Source organism: Ursus maritimus, unplaced genomic scaffold (assembly GCF_017311325.1).
Source record: "Ursus maritimus isolate PB19 unplaced genomic scaffold, ASM1731132v1 scaffold_22, whole genome shotgun sequence".
Classification (NCBI taxonomy): Eukaryota; Metazoa; Chordata; class Mammalia; order Carnivora; family Ursidae; genus Ursus; species Ursus maritimus.
This window is the reverse complement of record NW_024424675.1, coordinates 24,345,468-24,365,457: the sequence shown is the minus strand read 5'-3', so window position 1 is coordinate 24,365,457 and position 19,990 is coordinate 24,345,468. Positions and strand designations below refer to the sequence as shown.

At 36.4% G+C, this 19,990-nt stretch overlaps 1 protein-coding gene across 1 annotated transcript in view; it reads right to left on the bottom strand.

The window, feature by feature from the left end:
• Window positions 1-19,990, bottom strand: part of ITCH (itchy E3 ubiquitin protein ligase) — a 127,324-nt gene that overhangs the window by 52,983 nt on the left and 54,351 nt on the right. The window contains exons 5-7 of the mRNA XM_040638196.1: window positions 19,514-19,638; window positions 17,929-18,066; window positions 8,703-8,748 (exon numbers count right to left, since the gene is read on the bottom strand). Of these exons, the coding sequence (XP_040494130.1) occupies window positions 8,703-8,748; window positions 17,929-18,066; window positions 19,514-19,638 (309 nt within the window). The remainder of the gene's footprint in view (window positions 1-8,702; window positions 8,749-17,928; window positions 18,067-19,513; window positions 19,639-19,990) is intronic.

Here is a 19,990-nt window from a genome sequence, read left to right as displayed (position 1 = left end):
ATTAACAAGCCATTTGAGTTTCTTCTTCCATGAACTGTATACATCTTCCGTAAATTTTTGTTATAAGAGAATAATTTTCCTTATTATTTGTAAGATCTTTTTACAATCTGAGGATACCAATTTATCTTTTTTTTTAAGATTTCATTTATTTATTTGAGAGAGAAGAGCGAGAGAGAGAGAGCACAAGCAGGGGTGAGGGACAGAGGGAGAGGGAGAAGCAGACTCTCCACTGAGCAGGGAGCCCGATGTGGGGCTCGACCCCAGGACCCTGAGATCATGACCTGAGCTAAAGGCAGACACTTAACCAACTGAGCCACTCAGGCACCCCTAATTTATCACTTTTCATACTGTTAAATATCTGTCATTTGCCTTTAATTTTATATTTCAAAATATACAGAAAAGTTTTAGATTTCTATATAATTAAATTTATTCAGAAATAAGTTCACTATTCACATTTTCTTCTAAAGGTTTCATAGATTCATTTTTTTGAAATCAATTTTAAATAAGTCAACCTGGAATCTACTCTGCTCTTGGAACAAGCTGAAGCTCTAACCTGACTTTTCTTTTTCCACACAGCCAGTCTTCCTTGGCTTAATTAGTTAGTCTAGGACCTCATTCTCTTCTACAGTATCTGACAGCATTAAATACCCCATCTTTTAAAAACGTTTCTCTTGGGGTGCCTAGATGGCTCACTCAGTTAAGCGTCTGCCTTCAGCTCGGGTCATAATCCTGGGATTGAGCCCCGGGTCAGGCCTCCTGCTCAGTGAGGAGTCTGCTCCTCCCTCTGCCTGCCGCTTCCCCTGCTTGTGCTCTCTTGTGCTCTGCTTCTCAAATAAAATGTTTTAAAAAAATAAAAATAAGAACATTTCTCTTAACTTCTGTGACAGTGCTCTTCTAATCTTTTACTCCCACTTCTAACCATCTCTTCTTCAGTTTGTATTCTTCTTCCCATTCACTAAATACAGGTTCCTATGGTTCTGTTCTTGTCTTCCTTTCCTTTTCCATTAATTTTCCCCTAGAGTCTCAAATTCCATGATTTCAAAGATCATCTCTGAAATGATTCCCAAATCAGAATCGCTCATCTTTGTCTCATTCTCATCCTCTTGTACCAAATTATCAACTGAATGCAGGAGATCCAGAATAACTCTCCAATTCTAAGGCTACTATTCCTCCCATGTTCTGGTTCTACAAGGGGGTACTACTATCTTCCTGGGAAACAACTTTTCCTCTCTCCTGTGCCTCTTGACACTCAGTAAAGTCTCACTTCCACATTCTCTCTACTCTTCCACCACCAGTGCTCCCAGTTCTAACCCTCCTTTTCTCTTACTGGATTACTGTAACAACTTCCTGTTTAGGTCTTCCCACTCTCACCACATAATCCAAACTCTATATAATTACCAAATAAAATAATTTTTCCAATGGAGTTCTGATCACACCAATGCCCCATTTTTTTTTTTTAAAGATTTTATTTATTTATTCGACAGAGATAGAGACAGCCAGCGAGAGAGGGAACACAAGCAGGGGAAGTGGGAGAGGAAGAAGCAGGCTCATAGCGGAGGAGCCTGATGTGGGGCTCAATCCCATAACGCCAGGATCACGCCCCGAGCCGAAGGCAGACGCCCAACCGCTGTGCCACCCAGGCGCCCCCAATGCCCCACATTTAAAGATTTTTAGAGACTTTCCTCTCCACAGAAGGATTCCATGAGCCTATATAGGCATACCTCAACATACTGGTTCCAGACCACTACAATAAAGCAAGCATTGAAGTCAAATTTTTTGTTTCTCGGTGCATATATGTTTATACTATACTACAGTCTATTAGGTGCGCAATAGTATTATATCTAAAAAAACAATGTACTTACCTTAAATATAAAAATACTTTGTTGCTAAAAATGCTAACCATCATCCACCCTGAAAGTGATTCAAGTCTTAATCTTTCTGCTGGTGGAGGGTCTTGACTTGATGCTGATAGCTGCTTACAGATCAGGGTGGTGGTTGCTGAAGGTTGGGGTGGCTGTGGCAATTTCTTAAGACAACAATTAAGTTTGCTAAAACAACTGACTCTTCCTTTCACAAAAGATTTCTCTGGACCAAGGCTGTTTGATACCATTTTACCAAAGTAGAACTTCTTTCAAAATTGGAATCAGTCCTCTAAAACTATGCCGCTGTTTTATCAACTAAATTTATGTAATACTCTACATCCTTTGTTGTCATTTCAACAACCTGCACAGGAGTGCAGGAGTAAATCTTTACCAGGAGTAGATTTGATCTCAAAAAACCCCCTTTCTTTACTCATCCATACGAAAAACTCCTCGTCCATTTAAGCTTTATCATGAGATTGCAGCAATTCAGTCACATCTTCAGGCTCCCATTCTAATTCTAGCTCTCTTGCTATTTCTACCACATTTGCAATTACTTCCTCCATTGAAGTCTCAAACCCTTCAATGCATCCATGAAGACTGGAATAAATTTTTTTCAAACTCCTGTTAATGTTGATATTGTGACCTCCCATTAATCTTGTCAGATGTTCTTAATGGCATTTGCATGTTTAATCCTTTCCAGGAGGTTATCAATTTATGTTGCCCAGATCCATCAGAGAAATCACTATCTATAGCAGTCATTAAGAAATTCATGAAAAAATATATTTCTTGGGGTGCCTGGGTTGCAGAGTAGGTTAAGCATCCGACTCTTGGTTTCGGCTCAGGTTGTGATCTCATGTTTGTGGGATAGAGCCCCCACTGGGCTCCATGCTCGAAATTCTCTCCCCCTCTCTCTTTGCCCCTCCCGCTCATACACACGCAACTCTCTCTCCCTCTGAAAAAACCGATCTTTAAAAAAGAAAGAGAGAAAGAGAGAGAGAGAGAGAGAGAGAGAGAAAGAAAGAAAGAAAGAAAGAAAGAAAGAAAGAAAGAAAGAAAGATATTTCCTAAATAATAAAACCTAAGAAGTCAAAATTACTCCTAGATCCATGGGCTGCAGAATGGATGCTATTGTTAGCAGGCATGAAAACATTACTCTTGTATATCTCCATTAGAGCTCTTGGGTGACCAGGTGCATTGCCAATGAGCAATAACATTTACAAGGAATCTTTTTTCTGAGCAGATCTCAACAGTGGGCTTTAAATAGTCAATAAACCTTGTAAATAGATGTGCTATCATCCAGGTTCTGTTGTTCTGTTTATAGAGCACAGGCAAAGTAAATTGAGCATAATTCTTAAGGGCCCTAGGATTTTTGGAATGGCCAATGAGCACTGGCTTCAACTTAAAGTCACCAGCTACATTAACCCCTAGCAAGAGAGTCAGCCTGCCCTTTGAAGCTCTGAAGCCAGGCCCTAACTTCTCTCCAGCTATGAAAGCCTTAGATGGCATCTTCTTCCAATACAAGGCTGTTTCATCTATGTTGAAAATCTGTTGTTTAGTGTAGCCACCTTCAAGAATTAGCCAGATTTTCTGGATAACTTCCTGTTTCACCTTGTACTTTTATGATAATGGATATGGCTCCTTTCCTTAAACCTCATGAACCAACCACTACTCACTTCCAACTTTTCTTCTGCAGCTTCCTCAACTCTCTCAGCCTTCATAGAAATTGAAGAGAATTAGGGCCTTGACCTGGATTAAGTTTTGGCTTAAGGGAATGTTGCAGCTGGTGTGATCTGCTATCCAGACTACTAAAACGGTCTCCATATCAACAAAAAGGCCGTTTTGCTTTCTTATTATTTGTGTGTTCACTGAAATAGCACTTTTAATTTCCTTCAAGAACTTTTCCTTTGCACTCACAACTTGGCTAACTATTTGGCACGAGAGGCCTAGCTTTTGGCCTATCTTGGCTTTCAAAATGCCTTCCTCACTAAGCTTAATCATTTCTAGTTTTTGATTTAAAGTGAGAGACATGCAGTTCTTCCTTTCACCTGAGTACTTAGAGGCCACTGTAGGGTCATTAATTGGCCTAACTGTCATAACTCAGGGAATAAGGAGGCCCAAGGAGAGGGAGAGAGACAGGGAAAAGCCTATCGGTTGAGCAGTCAAAACACACACAACATTTATCAGTTAAGTTCACCATCTTATATGGGCACAGTTTGTCATACCCCAAAACAATTACAATACTAAGATCAAAAATCACTAATCACATATCACCACTACAAATAATGAAAAAGTATGAAATAATGCAAGAATTACCAAAATGTGACAGAGACACAAGTGAGTGAATACTGTTAAAAATAATGGTGCTGACAGATTTGTTTGATGCAGGGTTGCCACAAACCTTCAATTTGTGAAAAACAAAATATTTGGAAAGCACAATAAAATGAAGTATGTCTGTATTTACAAACCAAAATCTCCATCTGGCCCCAACCTATGTAACATTAAAAATAACTAACATTTATTGATGGCTAATTATTTATGTGATTAAAAAAAAACAAAAAGTCCCGGTTGTAGTAAAGCATGACAATCATGAGTCAGGCTCTGAAGGTCAGGCAATCCCAGGTTCAACTGTGCTACCACAACATTAACTCAGGCAAGTTCCTTTCCCTTTCTGAGCCTCAGTTTTCTCATCACGCATAAAAATGATACTTACCAACTTCATAAAAATGTTCAAGATTCACTGAAATGACAGGAAACATGCTCAACATACTGCCTGACATATAAGAGGCAATAAATATTAACTGGTTGATTCTACCCTCAAATTCACCACCTGCCATTTTCCCCTTTCAATTACTCTATTTTTAGCTATTTATGCTGCGACTGAAGATTTCCAACAAAACACCCTGTGTTGTTCCCCATCTCCATAACTGTTTTTCTTCCTTTCACCTAGAACTCCTTCCCCTCTCCAATTCCCCAAAGCATGCAAAGCCAAATTATAATTATGCTTTGTCTTAGGCCAAATGCCATTTCTTCCATGAAGTTTTAAACATTTTATATACTGATAAACATTTTTTTAGACCATCATGCATTATTTTCAAACAAAAATTTTTAAAGTTCAACAAAAAAAATAAGATTCAAACTAGTTCTGAAGTAAAAGAGTATGAGATTAAGGTAGAGAGACAGTTCTACAAGGCAGGATTTTTAAGAAACAGACTTCATTACATAACTGAAAAAATTTCCCATAATAGTTTGTTGTAATCTAAGAAATAGCTATATGTCTAACCACAGTAATTCTCAAAGTATATGGCCTGGTCTGACATCAGCATCACCTGGAAACGTGAGAAGCATAAATCTTGAGCCCAAACCTAGATATAGCAAATTGGGTACTGGAGATAAGACACAATCTGTGGCTGAACAAGTCTCCCAAGTGATTCTGATGCACTCTAAAGTTTGAGAAACACGGTCACACTAAAATAGCACTGGTGGTTTATTTCAGTTCCTTTAATAAGTGGATATGAACTAAAACCTGGAATGGATTTTGAAAACCAACATGGAAACCTATACGCTATACAGAATTGTCAGTGTGAACTTACAGCCACCAACTATCCTTTAAAAGGAATTAGCTACAAAGTATGTGCTTTACTATGGCTTTGTTCCTCTGCTCCACAATTTTACAAACCTCTCCTTACCTCTTCATACATATATATCTAACTTACACATAAGCTGGGATGTTTATGGACAGGATAAAGAACCCTGGAGAAAGAAGATGCTAATACAATAAGGTCGTAACAGTCAGGAAGGTACTTCTAATAACAAAATCTTGAATACTAGGCACCAATCATCTTGAACTTCATAAAAATGACAGAAGACAACAGTAAGAAACATAAAACATCCAGACATGTTACAGAGAAAAGCAAACTAACAAGACTATAGTCACAGTATACACAGTGCCTGTATTAGGACAAAAAAGTAAAATAACCTCAAGTTGTTTAGTCATTTTCCTAAATGATAACTGGGGCAACAGATTGGAGGGGAGGGGCACAAAGCCCTTGTCCACTGGATACATATATTGCCCTGCTTTTTAGTCTTACAGTTAGGAAGTCCCTAAATAAAAGCAAAGGGGAAAAGCGAGTCATGGCCATGATTATTGTGGAGTAACATTTAAAAACATTTGACAGTTTAAAAAATGCTTTTCAAACCCACGATCTCAGAAGTATGCTCTCTGGAATAAAAGCTAACGCAAAAGAATTCATGCTTAACACAAATGACAGGCTCAAAGATTAGACTGGCAATCTCAGAAACCTAGAAGACACTATTCCTCAGATTATTTATGACAATGATTCACTTGGGAAGATGTAAAGTGTTGATTAAATAAATGGCATGAAGCTAGGACTCTAGGAATGCCTTTGCAAGAAATTTATAGTTGCCTAGAGTAGTTTCATAAAGTATTTTAAGAATGAGATTTGTAGGAGCGCCTGGCTGGCTCAGTTAGTAGAGTACGCGACTTGATCTCAGGGTTGTAAATTTGAACCCCACACCGGGTGCAGAGATTACTTAAAAATTTAAAGAAAAAAAATGACATTTGCAAAAATATAAACAAAATGACTTAACCTTTCAAGGAGCATACAAAATTCTATCACATTCTCACTAATGGAAAAATATGGATTTATTATGCAAAAGAGTTCTCAACTCATGAATGCAAACTGAAATATTAACACATTACTTATTATGTAGAAATTTTCAGGAATTCAACGAACTTCTATTAAACATATAACTAAAAGGACACAAAAGGCTTATGTTGTCTTCCATATAATTTTTCCATGTAATTTTAAAACCTTTTCTATTGCTTTTTAATCACACTGAGCAATAAAAGTAGTTATTATTCAGGGTGCCTGTGTGGCTGAGTTGGTTAAGTGTCCAACTCTTGATTTCAGCTCACGTCATGATCTCAGGGTTATGAGATCGAGCCCTGCATAGTTGGGCTCCACACTGGGCATGGTGCCTGATTAAAATTTTCTCTCTCCCTCAGCTCCTCCCCACTTTTTCTCTCTTTAAAAAAAAAAAAGCAGTTATTAATCCCTGAACAAGATGTTACTAGTCCTTAATATTTCACCTCTTTTGAGATTAGTATAAGAAATGAGTCTTTGTCACAGGAGTGACTCTGAAGATAGATCTCTATTAGAAAAAAGACAATAGTTTCATACACTTTAATTTCCCCAAAGACCTGAGTTGTCTTTTTTAACTTTTGTTTTGAAATTTTCCATACATCACAAAAGTAGACAGACTAGTATAACAAACTCCCTATCAACTCAGCTTCAACAACCATCAACACTTTGTTCTACTTGCTCCACCTCTCCTCTCCTGCAGCACTTGGTACTGTAATACCCTCTCTCAGGATATTTTCCCTTATGTTCTGTGATACTGCTTTTCTACTCTCCTCTGACCACAACTTCTGTGGTTCATCATCTTCCTACCCACTGCTTACGCAGTTCAGGAAAAACAAAGAATCCAATGGGATTTTGTAACTCTTTAAGATACATTACTTACTGCTTTAAGACTAGGAGCATTTCCTTTTCTAAGTCTATCTCCCATTATCAGCTTCTAGGATAATCACCAAACACTTAAAAGTTTAAGTCGGGGGCACATGGGTGGCTCAGTCTGTTAAGTGGCCAGGCCGACTCAATTTTGGCTCAGTCAGAACCTCAGGGTCCTAGGATGGAGCCCTGCGTCAGGCTCTGTGCTCAGTGAGGAGTCTGCTTAAGATTTTCTCTCTCTCTCAAATAAAAAAAGTCTTTGAAAAATATTTTAAAATGAAAGTTTAAGTCAGTTAACACAACCCAAGACATTCAACATTTTTCAGACCGTAGACCTCAAGGCAGAAAGGCACATGAAAGTGCTGAATCTATTGGCACCTGGCTGGCTCAGTCAGAAAAGCATTTGACTCTTGATCATGAGTTTGAGCCCCATGTTGGGTATAGAGATTACTAAAAAAAATAAATAATAAACTTTAAAAAAAAAAGGGCTGGGGCACCTAGGTGGCTCAGTCGGTTAAGTGTCTGCCTTGGGCTCAGGTCATGATCTTGTGGTTCTGGGATCAAGCCCCATATCATCAGGCTCCATAATCAGCAGGGCATCTGCTTGTCCCTCTTCCTGTGCCCCTCTTCCCGCCTCCCACCCACCCAACCCAGCTGGCTCATGCTAGCCCTCTCTCTCAAATAAATAAAATCTTAAAAAAAAAAAAAAATCCTGAATCTAGGGTAATAGTGAACAGCTGGTACAAATCTCTGCTCCCTCTATCAAAGGCCCAAAAGATACCATAGATCATGATGACCTTCTCATATACTAAAAGCCTATATCCCAGCTTTCCTAGAAAAAAAAAGTAACAGTCCAGTGATGGCCCTAGGATTCTGAACTCCCTGCTATTGTTAAAAGTACCAATATATTCACTTTCTACAAGCTGAAGGAAGTACTAGCAATTCAGGTATCCCTGGCCTACTCTGGAAAACTGCAGTCAGATGAGCTAGGAACACTGAAACATTCATAAGTATTTCCTTTCTTACCCTGAGTCCTGAATTTTTTTAAAAAGATTTTATTATTAGTATTTTTTAAGCAAATCTCTACACCCAACATGGGGCTCAAACTCACAACCCTGAGATCAAGAGCTGCATACTCCAGCCACTGAGCCAGCCAGGGGCCCCTGAGCCCTGAGTTTTCTGACCCTCATTTATCCCTTCAGCAGTCTGAACTTTTGTTTTAGTCAAACTAAAATTCTGACTACAATTAATATTCATTCTTCCTTGTCTCTTCTTATATTCTGTGGTAAAGCAACAAGTGAACTCTTACCTTGTTTCATCCTTGGGTCTGGAGCCATCATCATTCTGTGAAGCACCTTTAACATCAATAAAATTTACACAGAAAATGAGATTCAAAAAGTGGTTTTCACCTTCTTCCTAAACATGCAAAGCCTTTTATTAAATCCTGTAGAACATACTATAACTTATGTCAACATATTTAGAAGGAAAATGTGATAAATGTTCACATGATTGAAATCAGAAAAGCTTTACCAAAATGCTGTGCCAATGCTTATTATGTGTAAGAGATATTAGTCAAGATATTATTTTTTTTTAAGATTTTATTTATTTATTTGACAGAGAAAGACAGCCAGCGAGAGAGGGAACACAAGCAGGGGGAGTGGGAGAGGAAGAAGCAGGCTCCCAGCAGAGAAGCCTGATGTGGGGCTCGAACCCAGAACACTGGGATCACGCCCTGAGCTGAAGGCAGACGCTTAACGACTGCGCCACCCAGGCGCCCCCTAGTCAAGATATTACTCATGTCCTACTTCTGCCTTTTGAAATATATGTTTGCTTGATTCTAATTCAAATCTAATACTTCAGCCATCTTTTATACTAAAAATACCTCACAAAAAATTCTGATCACCATCAGGATGATGGATAAAACAGATTCTAAAAATAAAAAAACTAGTAACATCTCTCTTATGCAAGGGCCTGGCAAACAACTTCAAGAATAGGAAAGGTAGGGGTGCCTGGGTGGCTCAGCCGTTAAGTGTCTGCCTTCGGCTCAGGTCATGATCCCAGGGTTCTGGGATCAAGCCCAGCATCCGGCTCCCTGCTCAGCAGGAAGGCTGCTTCTCCCTCTCACATTCCCCTTGCTTGTGTTCCCTCTCTTGCTGTCTCTCTCTGTCAAATAAATAAAATCTTAAAAAAAAAAAAAAAAAAAAAAAGAATAGGAAAGGCACCAAATAATCTCAGTGGCCAATTAATTTCACACTTTCTTCAAATTTTATTCATGGGAAATATTCTGAGGATTCGGTAAGGGCCTGTGCACTATAAGTATTAAAGACTAGGCACAGTGATTGCAGCAAAAATAGTAGGCAGAGAAGGAAAAACTATAAAATGCAGAAACAAGAATTCAAGTTTTACAGTCTACATCAATCAATGTAGTTAAAGAACAATAGTCCCTAAATACAGTCATAGTTTTAAACAGTAAAATCATCACTATTATTGCTCCAAAGCATAATTAATGGATTAATTCATTTAAGAAATGCTGAATCACTGCTACACTATATCACCTCAGCAAGGCTGGCAGGTATATCATCTTGCCTAGAAATATTACATTTAAAAAAGTGGGGACATAAAAGGTACAGCATAAGGAAATACAGTCAACAGTATTTTACTAATGTTGTATGGTAATGAAATATCCAGAAAAGACAAATTTTTGAAGACAAAATAGATTAGTGGTTGCCTGGGGTTAGAGGTGAGAACAGAATTTTGTGTAAATAAGTTAAGAGGGATCTTACTAGGGGAATGAAAATGTTCTAATCCTGATTTACAGTAATGGCTGGATCACTCAAATTACTAAAAATCATTAAATTGTAGACTTGCAATGAGTGCATCTTATGAAATATAAAATACTCCTCAATAAAGCTATTAAATATGGTTTTGAAAACATGGTACAATGAAATGCACTTCAGGCTGAAAAGGGCACATTTTTTTTAAATAAGAATTTTACAAGTTTCACAAGAATTATTTTTATACAGAATATTATCCACCTAAAACAGCTGATGAGACAAATGAAATCAGAAAAAGAAATAAAAATATACAGCATTAGTTACTAAAATCAGTCAATTAGTATCGCACTTGTCTCAAAAATTAAGAAAATCATTTGGAATATTCGAATCTACCAATAAGTGCCACTTCTAAACTTCTCCATTTATTACACAGAAGCATAGTTAATATTTAACCACATGGACTCTGAGGCGTATCATAGCTTCATCATGTACTAACTTCATGACCTTCGAAAAGTACACTTGATTATCCTGTGCCTTTTACCTCACATATAAAATGGGGACAATAAGGACATCTACTTCATAGAACAGTTGTGAGGATTAAGCATAAATATTTAGAACAGTGCCCAGCAATAAGCACTCCATAAATATCAGCTATTACTGTTTCTCAAAATTTACATTTCATCAGTAAGTACAGACAAGGGCCATTTTTGTTCAAGCTTTTATTTCACCTCAATACAGAAGTGAAGCCGTAACTATGAAAATGCATGGCATAAATTAAATAGACCTAATCCTGTATTTCCAGAGAATAGTTTTTTTTTAAAAGACACAAAATATCTGACACTTATACAATGAATGTCCAAGAAGGAAACAATGACCATACTTAAAGTTTGCATTTTACAAATGTATTGTTCTTTTAAAGTATTCCCACTTCAAATTTCCTCAAAAATGATATTTCTAAATACACACATTTTACCCACAGGACACTTTGGAAGAAGATCTACAAAGATCTCTTCTATTCAGTGAGCTACTCAAAAGGGCTTTCCTGCCACAAAATAACTAGCTGGTAGATGAAGCAATTTAACACACTGTTCCATTTCCTGGGTGCCTAGCAATCTTTAAAGCAAAACAAATAAACAAGTGAACTGATACCAGAGCAGGAACAGGATGCAGTAAGCAGATATGAAAAAAAAATTTTTTTAAAAGGGTCATCCTGATGGCTATCACCAGCTCTGAGACGGATCAGAAACAAAGGCTTGGGATACTGTAAAGGAGCTGAAGTGTTCCCAGGTACATAGCACACCCTGTCACTAGCAGAAGCAAAAGAAACTTTCTCTGGGGTAATTAATCCCCAATTTAGGTCCCTAAGATTCCCAAAGACTACAATAAAAAAAAAAAAAAAACTGGCAATCAAAGAGTAGCAAACACGTAAGAAAACATGGATCAATGAAGGAGAGACATAAAAACATATCCCCAAAGATTTCTGATATTGGAATTTTCTTTTTTTATATATATACTGGAAGTTTCAAATGGAGAATGTAAAAAAAAAAAAAAAACCCTGTATCAAAAGAAAATTAACAAGCAAAAAACAAGACAAGCACCAGCAATTCCATTCCTAGGAATATACCCAAGAGAAATGAAAACATGTGCACAAAGTAACTTGCACACAAATGTTTACAGCATCATTATTTATGACTCATTAATAGGCAAAAGGTGGAAAAATAAGTCACATGTACACCAGTGGAAGAAAGGATAAACAAACTGTGGCATATACATGCAATGGAGTATTATTCAGCCACAAAAAAGTACTGATATATGCTTCAACCTGGATAAACCTTGAAAACAATAGGCTAAGAATCCAGGCACAAAAGGTCGCGTACTATATGATTCCTTCTTTATAATATACCCAGGATAGGCAAACCCAGAGACAGAAAGCAGACTAGTGTTTACCAGGTGACTGGGGGCAGGGGAAGAGATGGGGAGTGATTATAAAATGGACAATGGTTTTTTTTTCTGGGGTGATGAAAAAGTTTTGAAATTAGAGGTGGGAGACACTATCATTATGAATATACTAAATTGTATACTTTATAAGGTTAATTGTATGTTGTGTAAATTTCACCTCAATTAAATGAATCACAACAAAAAAGTGTCATATTTGAAAAAACAATAAATGCTGTAAAGCTGAAAATGCACATATCAATATGTACCAACAATTCCATTCCCAAGTATATATCCTACATAGACTCTTCAGCCTGTGTACCAGGAGACATATAAATCTATAAATGCAGACATATTCAATCTATGACTGTCCATAATGACAAAAAACTGTAAAGAAACCAAATGTCTTCTGACATAAAAAATGGATAAACTGTGGTATATTCACCTAACAGATTATCATACAGCAATGAAAATAAGTTACAGATACAGTAATATGGATAAATCTTAAAAGGTAAAATCTATTTTCATAGAGCTTAAGAAAATGGGCAAGTAATGTACTGTTTAGGGACATGCGTATGTATTAAAAATTTTTTTTTCAGGGACATCTGGCTGGCTCACTCGGATTACTTAAAAATAATAAAAAAATCTTAAAAAAATTTTTAAGTAAGGAAGTGATAAATTCAAAATTCAGAGTAGTGATTATCTGTAGGCGAAAGATAAGGAATGCTACAGGGAGGAAAATACAGGTGGATGCAATGTTGTTAATGTTCTAATTTCTAAGCTGGGTGGTAGGGTAGTTCATGTGTGCCAATTCTATTATGCTGGTTTATATATTACACATAATAAATATAAGAATATGTTATATATGAGATATATATTTTATATATATGCTATATACGAGAATGTAAGTCAAAGTGCTTTGTAAATTATAAAAATGGGTGAAAGATACAGCAAAATATTACTCTAAACCAACAATGATCATATTATAGCCTTAATACTTGGATTTTTTGAGGGCGCGTGAGTGGAGCAGATGGTTAAGCATCTGCCTTTGGCTCAGGTCATGATCCCAGGGTCCTGGGATCAAGCCTCGCATGGGGCTCCCTGCTCAGTGGGGAGCCTGCGTCTCCCTCTCCTTCTACTGCTCCCCCTGCTTGTGCTCTCTGGCTCTCTCTGCCAAATAAATAAATAAAATCTTAAAAAAAAAAAAAAACTTGGATTTTTTGTTTGTTTTGTTTTTCAGGATTTCAAATATTCTATTATAGGAAAAAACTTAGTTGTTGGTTTTATTCATTTGATAAAGAAGTATTTACTAAGCATCTACTTGTGTCAGCCCTAATCTAGACACCGGGAAAACNNCAGGGAAAGAGAGAAAAACAAACCCTATCCTCATGGAGCTCACGTTAAACTAAATACATTAAAGTTACATATAATGCAAAACATAACAGAAGGCAGAAATAGGATAGAAAATAGAATTTTTCTATGGAGAAAAGTGAGTCAGGACTTGATGAAAGGGCTGTCGAAACATTAGACAGATGGCCGGGAAAGACCTTGCAGAGAGGGTGATGTCCAAGAAAATCCTGAAGTGAATCACATGGAATCTGAAGGAAGAGAGCTCAAGCCAACAGAAGGAAACTGTAGTGGCCCTAAAGCAGGAGTGTTCAAGAAAACACAAGGAGAGTGGTGTCACTCAAGAAAACTGCATAAAAGAGTAAGAGATGAAGCCATCAAAGTAGAAGAGCTTTGGATGTGGGGCCACAGAGGCCTTACAGACTTTTAAGACGCTACAGAAAATCACTGGGAGCTTGGGGCAGGCATCTGACAAGGTCTGTCTTATGTTTTCACAAAACTACTTTGGCTGTGCACTTAAAAAAAAAAAAAAAAAAGAGCAAGGGAGAACAGGGGTGGTCATCACTCTCCAGCCTTCTTTTCCTGCTCTGTACCCCACAGGGGTAAACTGTAGGACATATATTAACCATTACTGGCTTCTTTGGCTCTGGCTTGCATTGGGTTCAACTATGAGACACAGGGGAGACTGGGAAGAGACTAAGACTTATCTCTTTATTACCCTCTTCTGCTGTTTCAATACTTGGATTTTAAAGTGGAAAGTTTTCTTGGCTTCTTGAGGAGGCCAAACTCATTAATATTCTTAGCAAACATAGATAAACAGTCAAAGGTATGTCAAATAAGTTTCCCTCCATAAAATAATTAGTTGGTGCCCAGACCCCAACTGAGATCTAGTAATTTCAAATAATATTTGGTCAAGCAAAAAATTTAAGCCAGTTTCTTAGAATTTCTTATATTGTTAAGAAAACATTATAGATATATTCATATAAAAATGGCTATTTACATTAAAATTTAAAGGAACCACAAAAACTAGAGTCTAACACAAGAAAGTAAGATAGTCAAAATGGAATGGAATACACACAGTCTAAGAACCAAAGGTCACATGTGCTGAAAAACCTATCCCTAAAATAATTTTAAATACATCAAGAGTATACATGGTAAATAAAGATCTTTATAAAGTATGCTCCTATTTTATAATCATGAGATTTTTGTCTTTAGGAAAAATGTTTTTGACAGTAATACTTTTCAGTGATATATTTGGGAAGACAGGTGTTAAATTAATAATCTACCACTACCAGTAGCCCAAGAAGTAAAAATAGATGAATGGGAAGTACTTGCAGATATGAACAACCACCCACACTCAATTTGTTGAGTTAATTCAGATCTGAGTGCTAAAACAGTAAGTCTATCTAACTAAATAAAGGATTCTTCCCAGAGATTCATAAAAGCCTATTAACTCTGTACTTAAGTAGAGGAAAACACCAGAGCAAATTATGAAGTTATTTTCTAAATCAGAGAAATAAGAAAGAATATCAAAGAAAATGCGATAACTACAATAGTCATTTGCATATTAAACTTGTTCTCTGAGCCAGGGCAGGGGATGGGAAGATGGAGTGGGGATAGAAAGCTCTCTAGTTTTCAAATACAGCTTGAAGATAAGTGGGAAGAAAAAACAAACATGCTGAGTAAATTTTGTTTCGCTTGAAAAAGGTTTACTTATGTAACTGCCTTCTTTAGAAAATTTATCCACCAGGGGTGCCTGGGTGGCACAGTTGGTTAAGCATCTGACTCTTGGTTTTGCTTAGGTTGTGATCTCAGGGTCAAGAGACGGGGCTAGATCTAGGGTCAGTGCAGCGGCTGCTTGAGATTCTCTCCCTCTGCCCCTCCCCCTGCCAAATAAAAAGTAAATCTTTAAAAAGATCTTAAAAACTAAAAAAAAAAAAAAAAGAAAGAAAGAAAAGAAAGAAAATTTATCCACCAAAGAGAATGAACCAAAAATTTCTAAGTACCCAAAGAGATAATACTGTCCCATCAGGAAAATCAGCCTTCACAGTATATTTAAATATACAGCAAGCTATTATCTGGTGACTTTAAATACTAAAATTCAGACAGTGATTTCCTTTCATAAATATTATTTAAAACTTAACCAAAAATATTTATATCTACAAGAACAAATTCCCTCTAGGAACCATTCTGTGTTCTTCCACAATAAAACTTCTAACTGAGGCTCATGGCTCAGGCAGTAGGGCATGTAACTCAGGGTTTTAAGTTCAAGTGCCATGTTGGGTGCAGACATTACTTAAAAATAAAATCTTTCTAAAAAAACAAACAAACGAAAAAACCTCCGACTAACCTTCTCAGGGAAAATATCTAAATATCTTTTAACAGTAGAAAATTATTAGAATACAAAAGCAATCTCCCTCATCCCCGCAGTTCTTATCCAACCAAACAATTGCAGATGCTAGAAATTCAATTTTAGTACTAAACTCTAATTTCCATTTCTAGCTTATAGTTAAAGTTACAGAAATGGAACCAAAGAACAATACAAGTGTAGTTCCCACCACACATGCTTGTGAACTGAACTACATTTTGTTTGCTTACAACTCATGACTTGATTCAAAGTTTCCAGATTTTTAAGTGTGAAACCAGTAATATATAGGAAGAAGAGGAAACATCAATAAATATTTGTGTGTCTTAACTCTGCATCATACTAGTTGGTATGATATTGGACTTACTATTTAAATTATCAGAACCTCACTCTCCTTATATGCAAAATACAGGTTATGCCTTACAAAGCTATGATGGTTACATGAGTATATATGTAAACACACCAACATAGTGGTTGGCACACGGCAAGCATTCAAAAAATGGCAGTTATCTGGCAACCCCTGTGAATTTCCAGTTAAAAACCTCTCTCTACTTCAAAGTACCAGGTTAAATTCTACCAATTATTTTCCTACCTGAGTGGAAAACTGGTGACAAAAAAATGTTCACTTCTGTGGGCAATAAACAGTAAAGTCATAGTATAAATATGCAGTTTAGATTCTACTCTGAAATATGAAGACTAATATGCTTTGTTAATTATAAAATATTTTGCATTAGTAATCGTTTCAACTTGTATGGGGTAAAAAACTTAGGAAGCTATAAACACCAAGTTTAGAGCAATTTAACAATGAAATTTAACTTGTATGTTATCTTCCAGAATTCTAATTTATAGAAAAATTCGACTAGTCAGAGTTCCTGTGAATGGCAGTCAATTAAAATGAACTTGTCAACTCTGAAACAGTACAGTATGACCATTTCAGAAATTTCTCTCCACCCTCATTAAACTCAAAAAATGAATCTGGAAGATACACTGGGACTATCTTGAAGGTCCTGCTATTAAAAAAGGTCATAAGTTGGGGTGCTTGGGTAGCTCAGATGGTTAACCATCTGCCTTCGGCTTGGGTCATGGTCCTGGGGTCCTGGGATCGAGCCCCACGTTGGGCTTCCCGCTTGGCGGGGAGTCTGCTTCTCCCTCTCCCTCTGCCCATGTTCTCTCTCTCTCTATCTCTCTGTCTCAAATGAATAAACAAAATCTTAAAAAAAAAAAAAAAATGTCGTAAGTTAAAGAAGTAGGAAGTCTTCCAAACCTGACAACTGCAAAATGTTTCATAAAGCAGTTTCTAAATAACAAATACTTTGTCAGACTAATCAAGGAAACCATTAATATGCTCTTTGTCTTGGGGCCTGTAAGTTTCACTTGAAATCTACATTTCAAGTGAAAATACACTTAGTACATTAGTAAGTGATGGAAGTATCTAAAAGGAATCCACTAAGTAGTTTTATTAAGCACACTAGCTATACAGGCACTAATTCAGGTGCCAAACTTCTTTCAATTACAGTTCATGTTTCACGCTTATTATTCCCTTTAACAAAAACTAGTAAATCATAAACTAAGATATATTGGCATACATATAATGAATTGATTTTGTCATTACTGTAAACACAAAGACACTTTTATAAATGTAGCCTACAGAAATGGCAAAGGAATGGCAAATGGACTTCAGCTTGTACTGGCAGTCTGGTGCAGTAATAAGCAGGATTACTAAGTACTAAGCAGGATTTTGAGTTAAATTTCAACTCAACCAGATACTGCTACAGGCAAACTATGTCTGCCATTGGCACTGGAGGGGATGAGGCATCATAAGCCATAATAACTGTCATCATTGGTCTACAAAATAAATACTTTGTAAATCAATTCATTACACAATCAACTGTGATTCAACTTTTATGTGGCAGCTTTTCAAATTACAGAAAAACGTTTTATTCACAGAAACAATGCACTAAAAGGAAAATGTTTAAAATAATCAATGTCTCTTTTTTTTAAAAAAGAAATAATTTCTTTAAGGCGAAAAAGAATAGCAATAATTACATCAGCATTCTCTGGCAGCTACTATAAAAAGAATCATTAAAGAGCCTATACAAAAAGTGATTACTTACTTTCTGAACATGTAGTTTCACCATTGGTAACAACTTCAGACTCTAACTGCAGCCCATCAAGACAAACTGACAAGTCTCCTATTGTCTCTGTTGGCTCTTTGTCACCTACAAGCTGTAAAGTCACAACTACTTCCTCAACTGTAAAAGAATATAATTACAGAACAAAATGGTCACTTTTTTTTCTTTAAGTCATCTTAACTGTTAAAAACAATGTCAGAAAAACTTAGTATTTATGTGTTCATAAATTGTTTTCAGTATACTTCACTGAGGTGCAGGCCTTTTGACACAAAACATTTAAAAAATAGAACAAAATTTGCTAATGCTTAATATCCATAATGTAAAATACTAACTAGCTCAATCATCTCATTTGTTATATTCATGCATAAAATAAACCAGTAGTATTATTCAGCAACATATGCCTGAATTTTATTGAGTGAAAACATGTAACTTAAGAATGGATTATATCTCAGAGTGCCTGAGTTGCTCGGTCAGTCAAGCTTTCAACTCTTTATCTCAGCTAAGGTCTTAAGTATACGGTCCTGAGTTCAAGCCCTGTGATGGACTCCATGCAGGGCGTGGAACCTACTTTAAAGAAAAGAATGGATTATATCTCTTAAATCTCAAAGGAGATTTAGGAAGTATGTTTTAGATAGTCACGGGGTAGAAAAATATTTATGTTTCAAAATCATGATATTAATCAAAACAAACATGTTTCAAGTTAATATATATCTGTATTTTATATATACACACACAAAACCACAGCCATCTAAAATTAGGAAATTATGGGGCGCCTGGGTGGCACAGCGGTTAAGTGTCTGCCTTCGGCTCAGGGCGTGATCCCGGTGTTATGGGATCGAGCCCCACATCAGGCTCCTCCACTGTGAGCCTGCTTTTTCCTCTCCCACTCCCCCTGCTTGTGTTCCCTCTCTCGCTGGCTGTCTCTATCTCTGTCGAATAAATAAATAAAATCTTTAAAAAAAATAAAAATTAAAATTAAAAAAAAATAAAATTAGGAAATTTTAAAAATAAGTATTTGAAAAGAAAATCAATATTAACCATATTTGTCTCTGAAATGGGATTACATTTTTCCTTCACCTCTACTCTCTTTTAGTTTTCCATAATTGAGTATGTAGTATTTTAATAAGTGCTTATTTATCAAATTTATTAAAATATTGGGTCAAAAATGAATGGCTAAACCAAGCTTACTCAGATTGCTTTATTTTTTTTTTTATAAGATTTTTTATTTATTTATTCGACAGAGATAGAGACAGCCAGCGAGAGAGGGAACACAAGCAGGGGGGGTGGGAGAGGAAGAAGCAGGCTCATAGCGGAGGAGCCTGATGTGGGACTCGATCCCATAACGCCGGGATCACGCCCTGAGCCGAAGGCAACTGCTTAACCGCTGTGCCACCCAGGCGCCCCACTCAGATTGCTTTAAATAAATAGTTCAAGATTCTTCCCCTTATTAAAATTATAACCAAGTAAACTTAAGAACAGTGAACATAGTCATTCTGTATCTTTTACACATGAATTTCATATAGAAAAACAAATAGCCTCACAATTTCTGTTACTTTTACATACATACGTTTCATGTTGTTTGACTTTAAGGTTTCAAAGATATCTAATGCAGCAGTTCCCAACAAAACATCAGATTTCAGTGTCTGGTGACTCCACACACGAAAATGTAATTTACTCACAGGGGTGACGATACTAGAAGTAAAGAAAGGTAAAAAATATGTATTATTTTCATTAGAAATATCACAATGAGATCCTAAATAAATTACAATTAAATTTTAATGTCTGAAATCTTTTAACTGTAGACCTTACAGCTTACTCTACAACCAATATTGCCCATTTTCTATAACTTATGGAAAACATCTGAATGCTACATGTTCACCTCATCATTTTCATTTGTAGTTGAACTAGAGGGGCAACATCATGCATGTATCATCAATAAAAGTAAAACTGCTTATCATGCTAGAAACTGTTAAAAATCTAATTTTACTTTAGTAGTATAAAAAAGTTAATTTGTAAATTAAATCCTTATTTTAGGTCAGGTAGT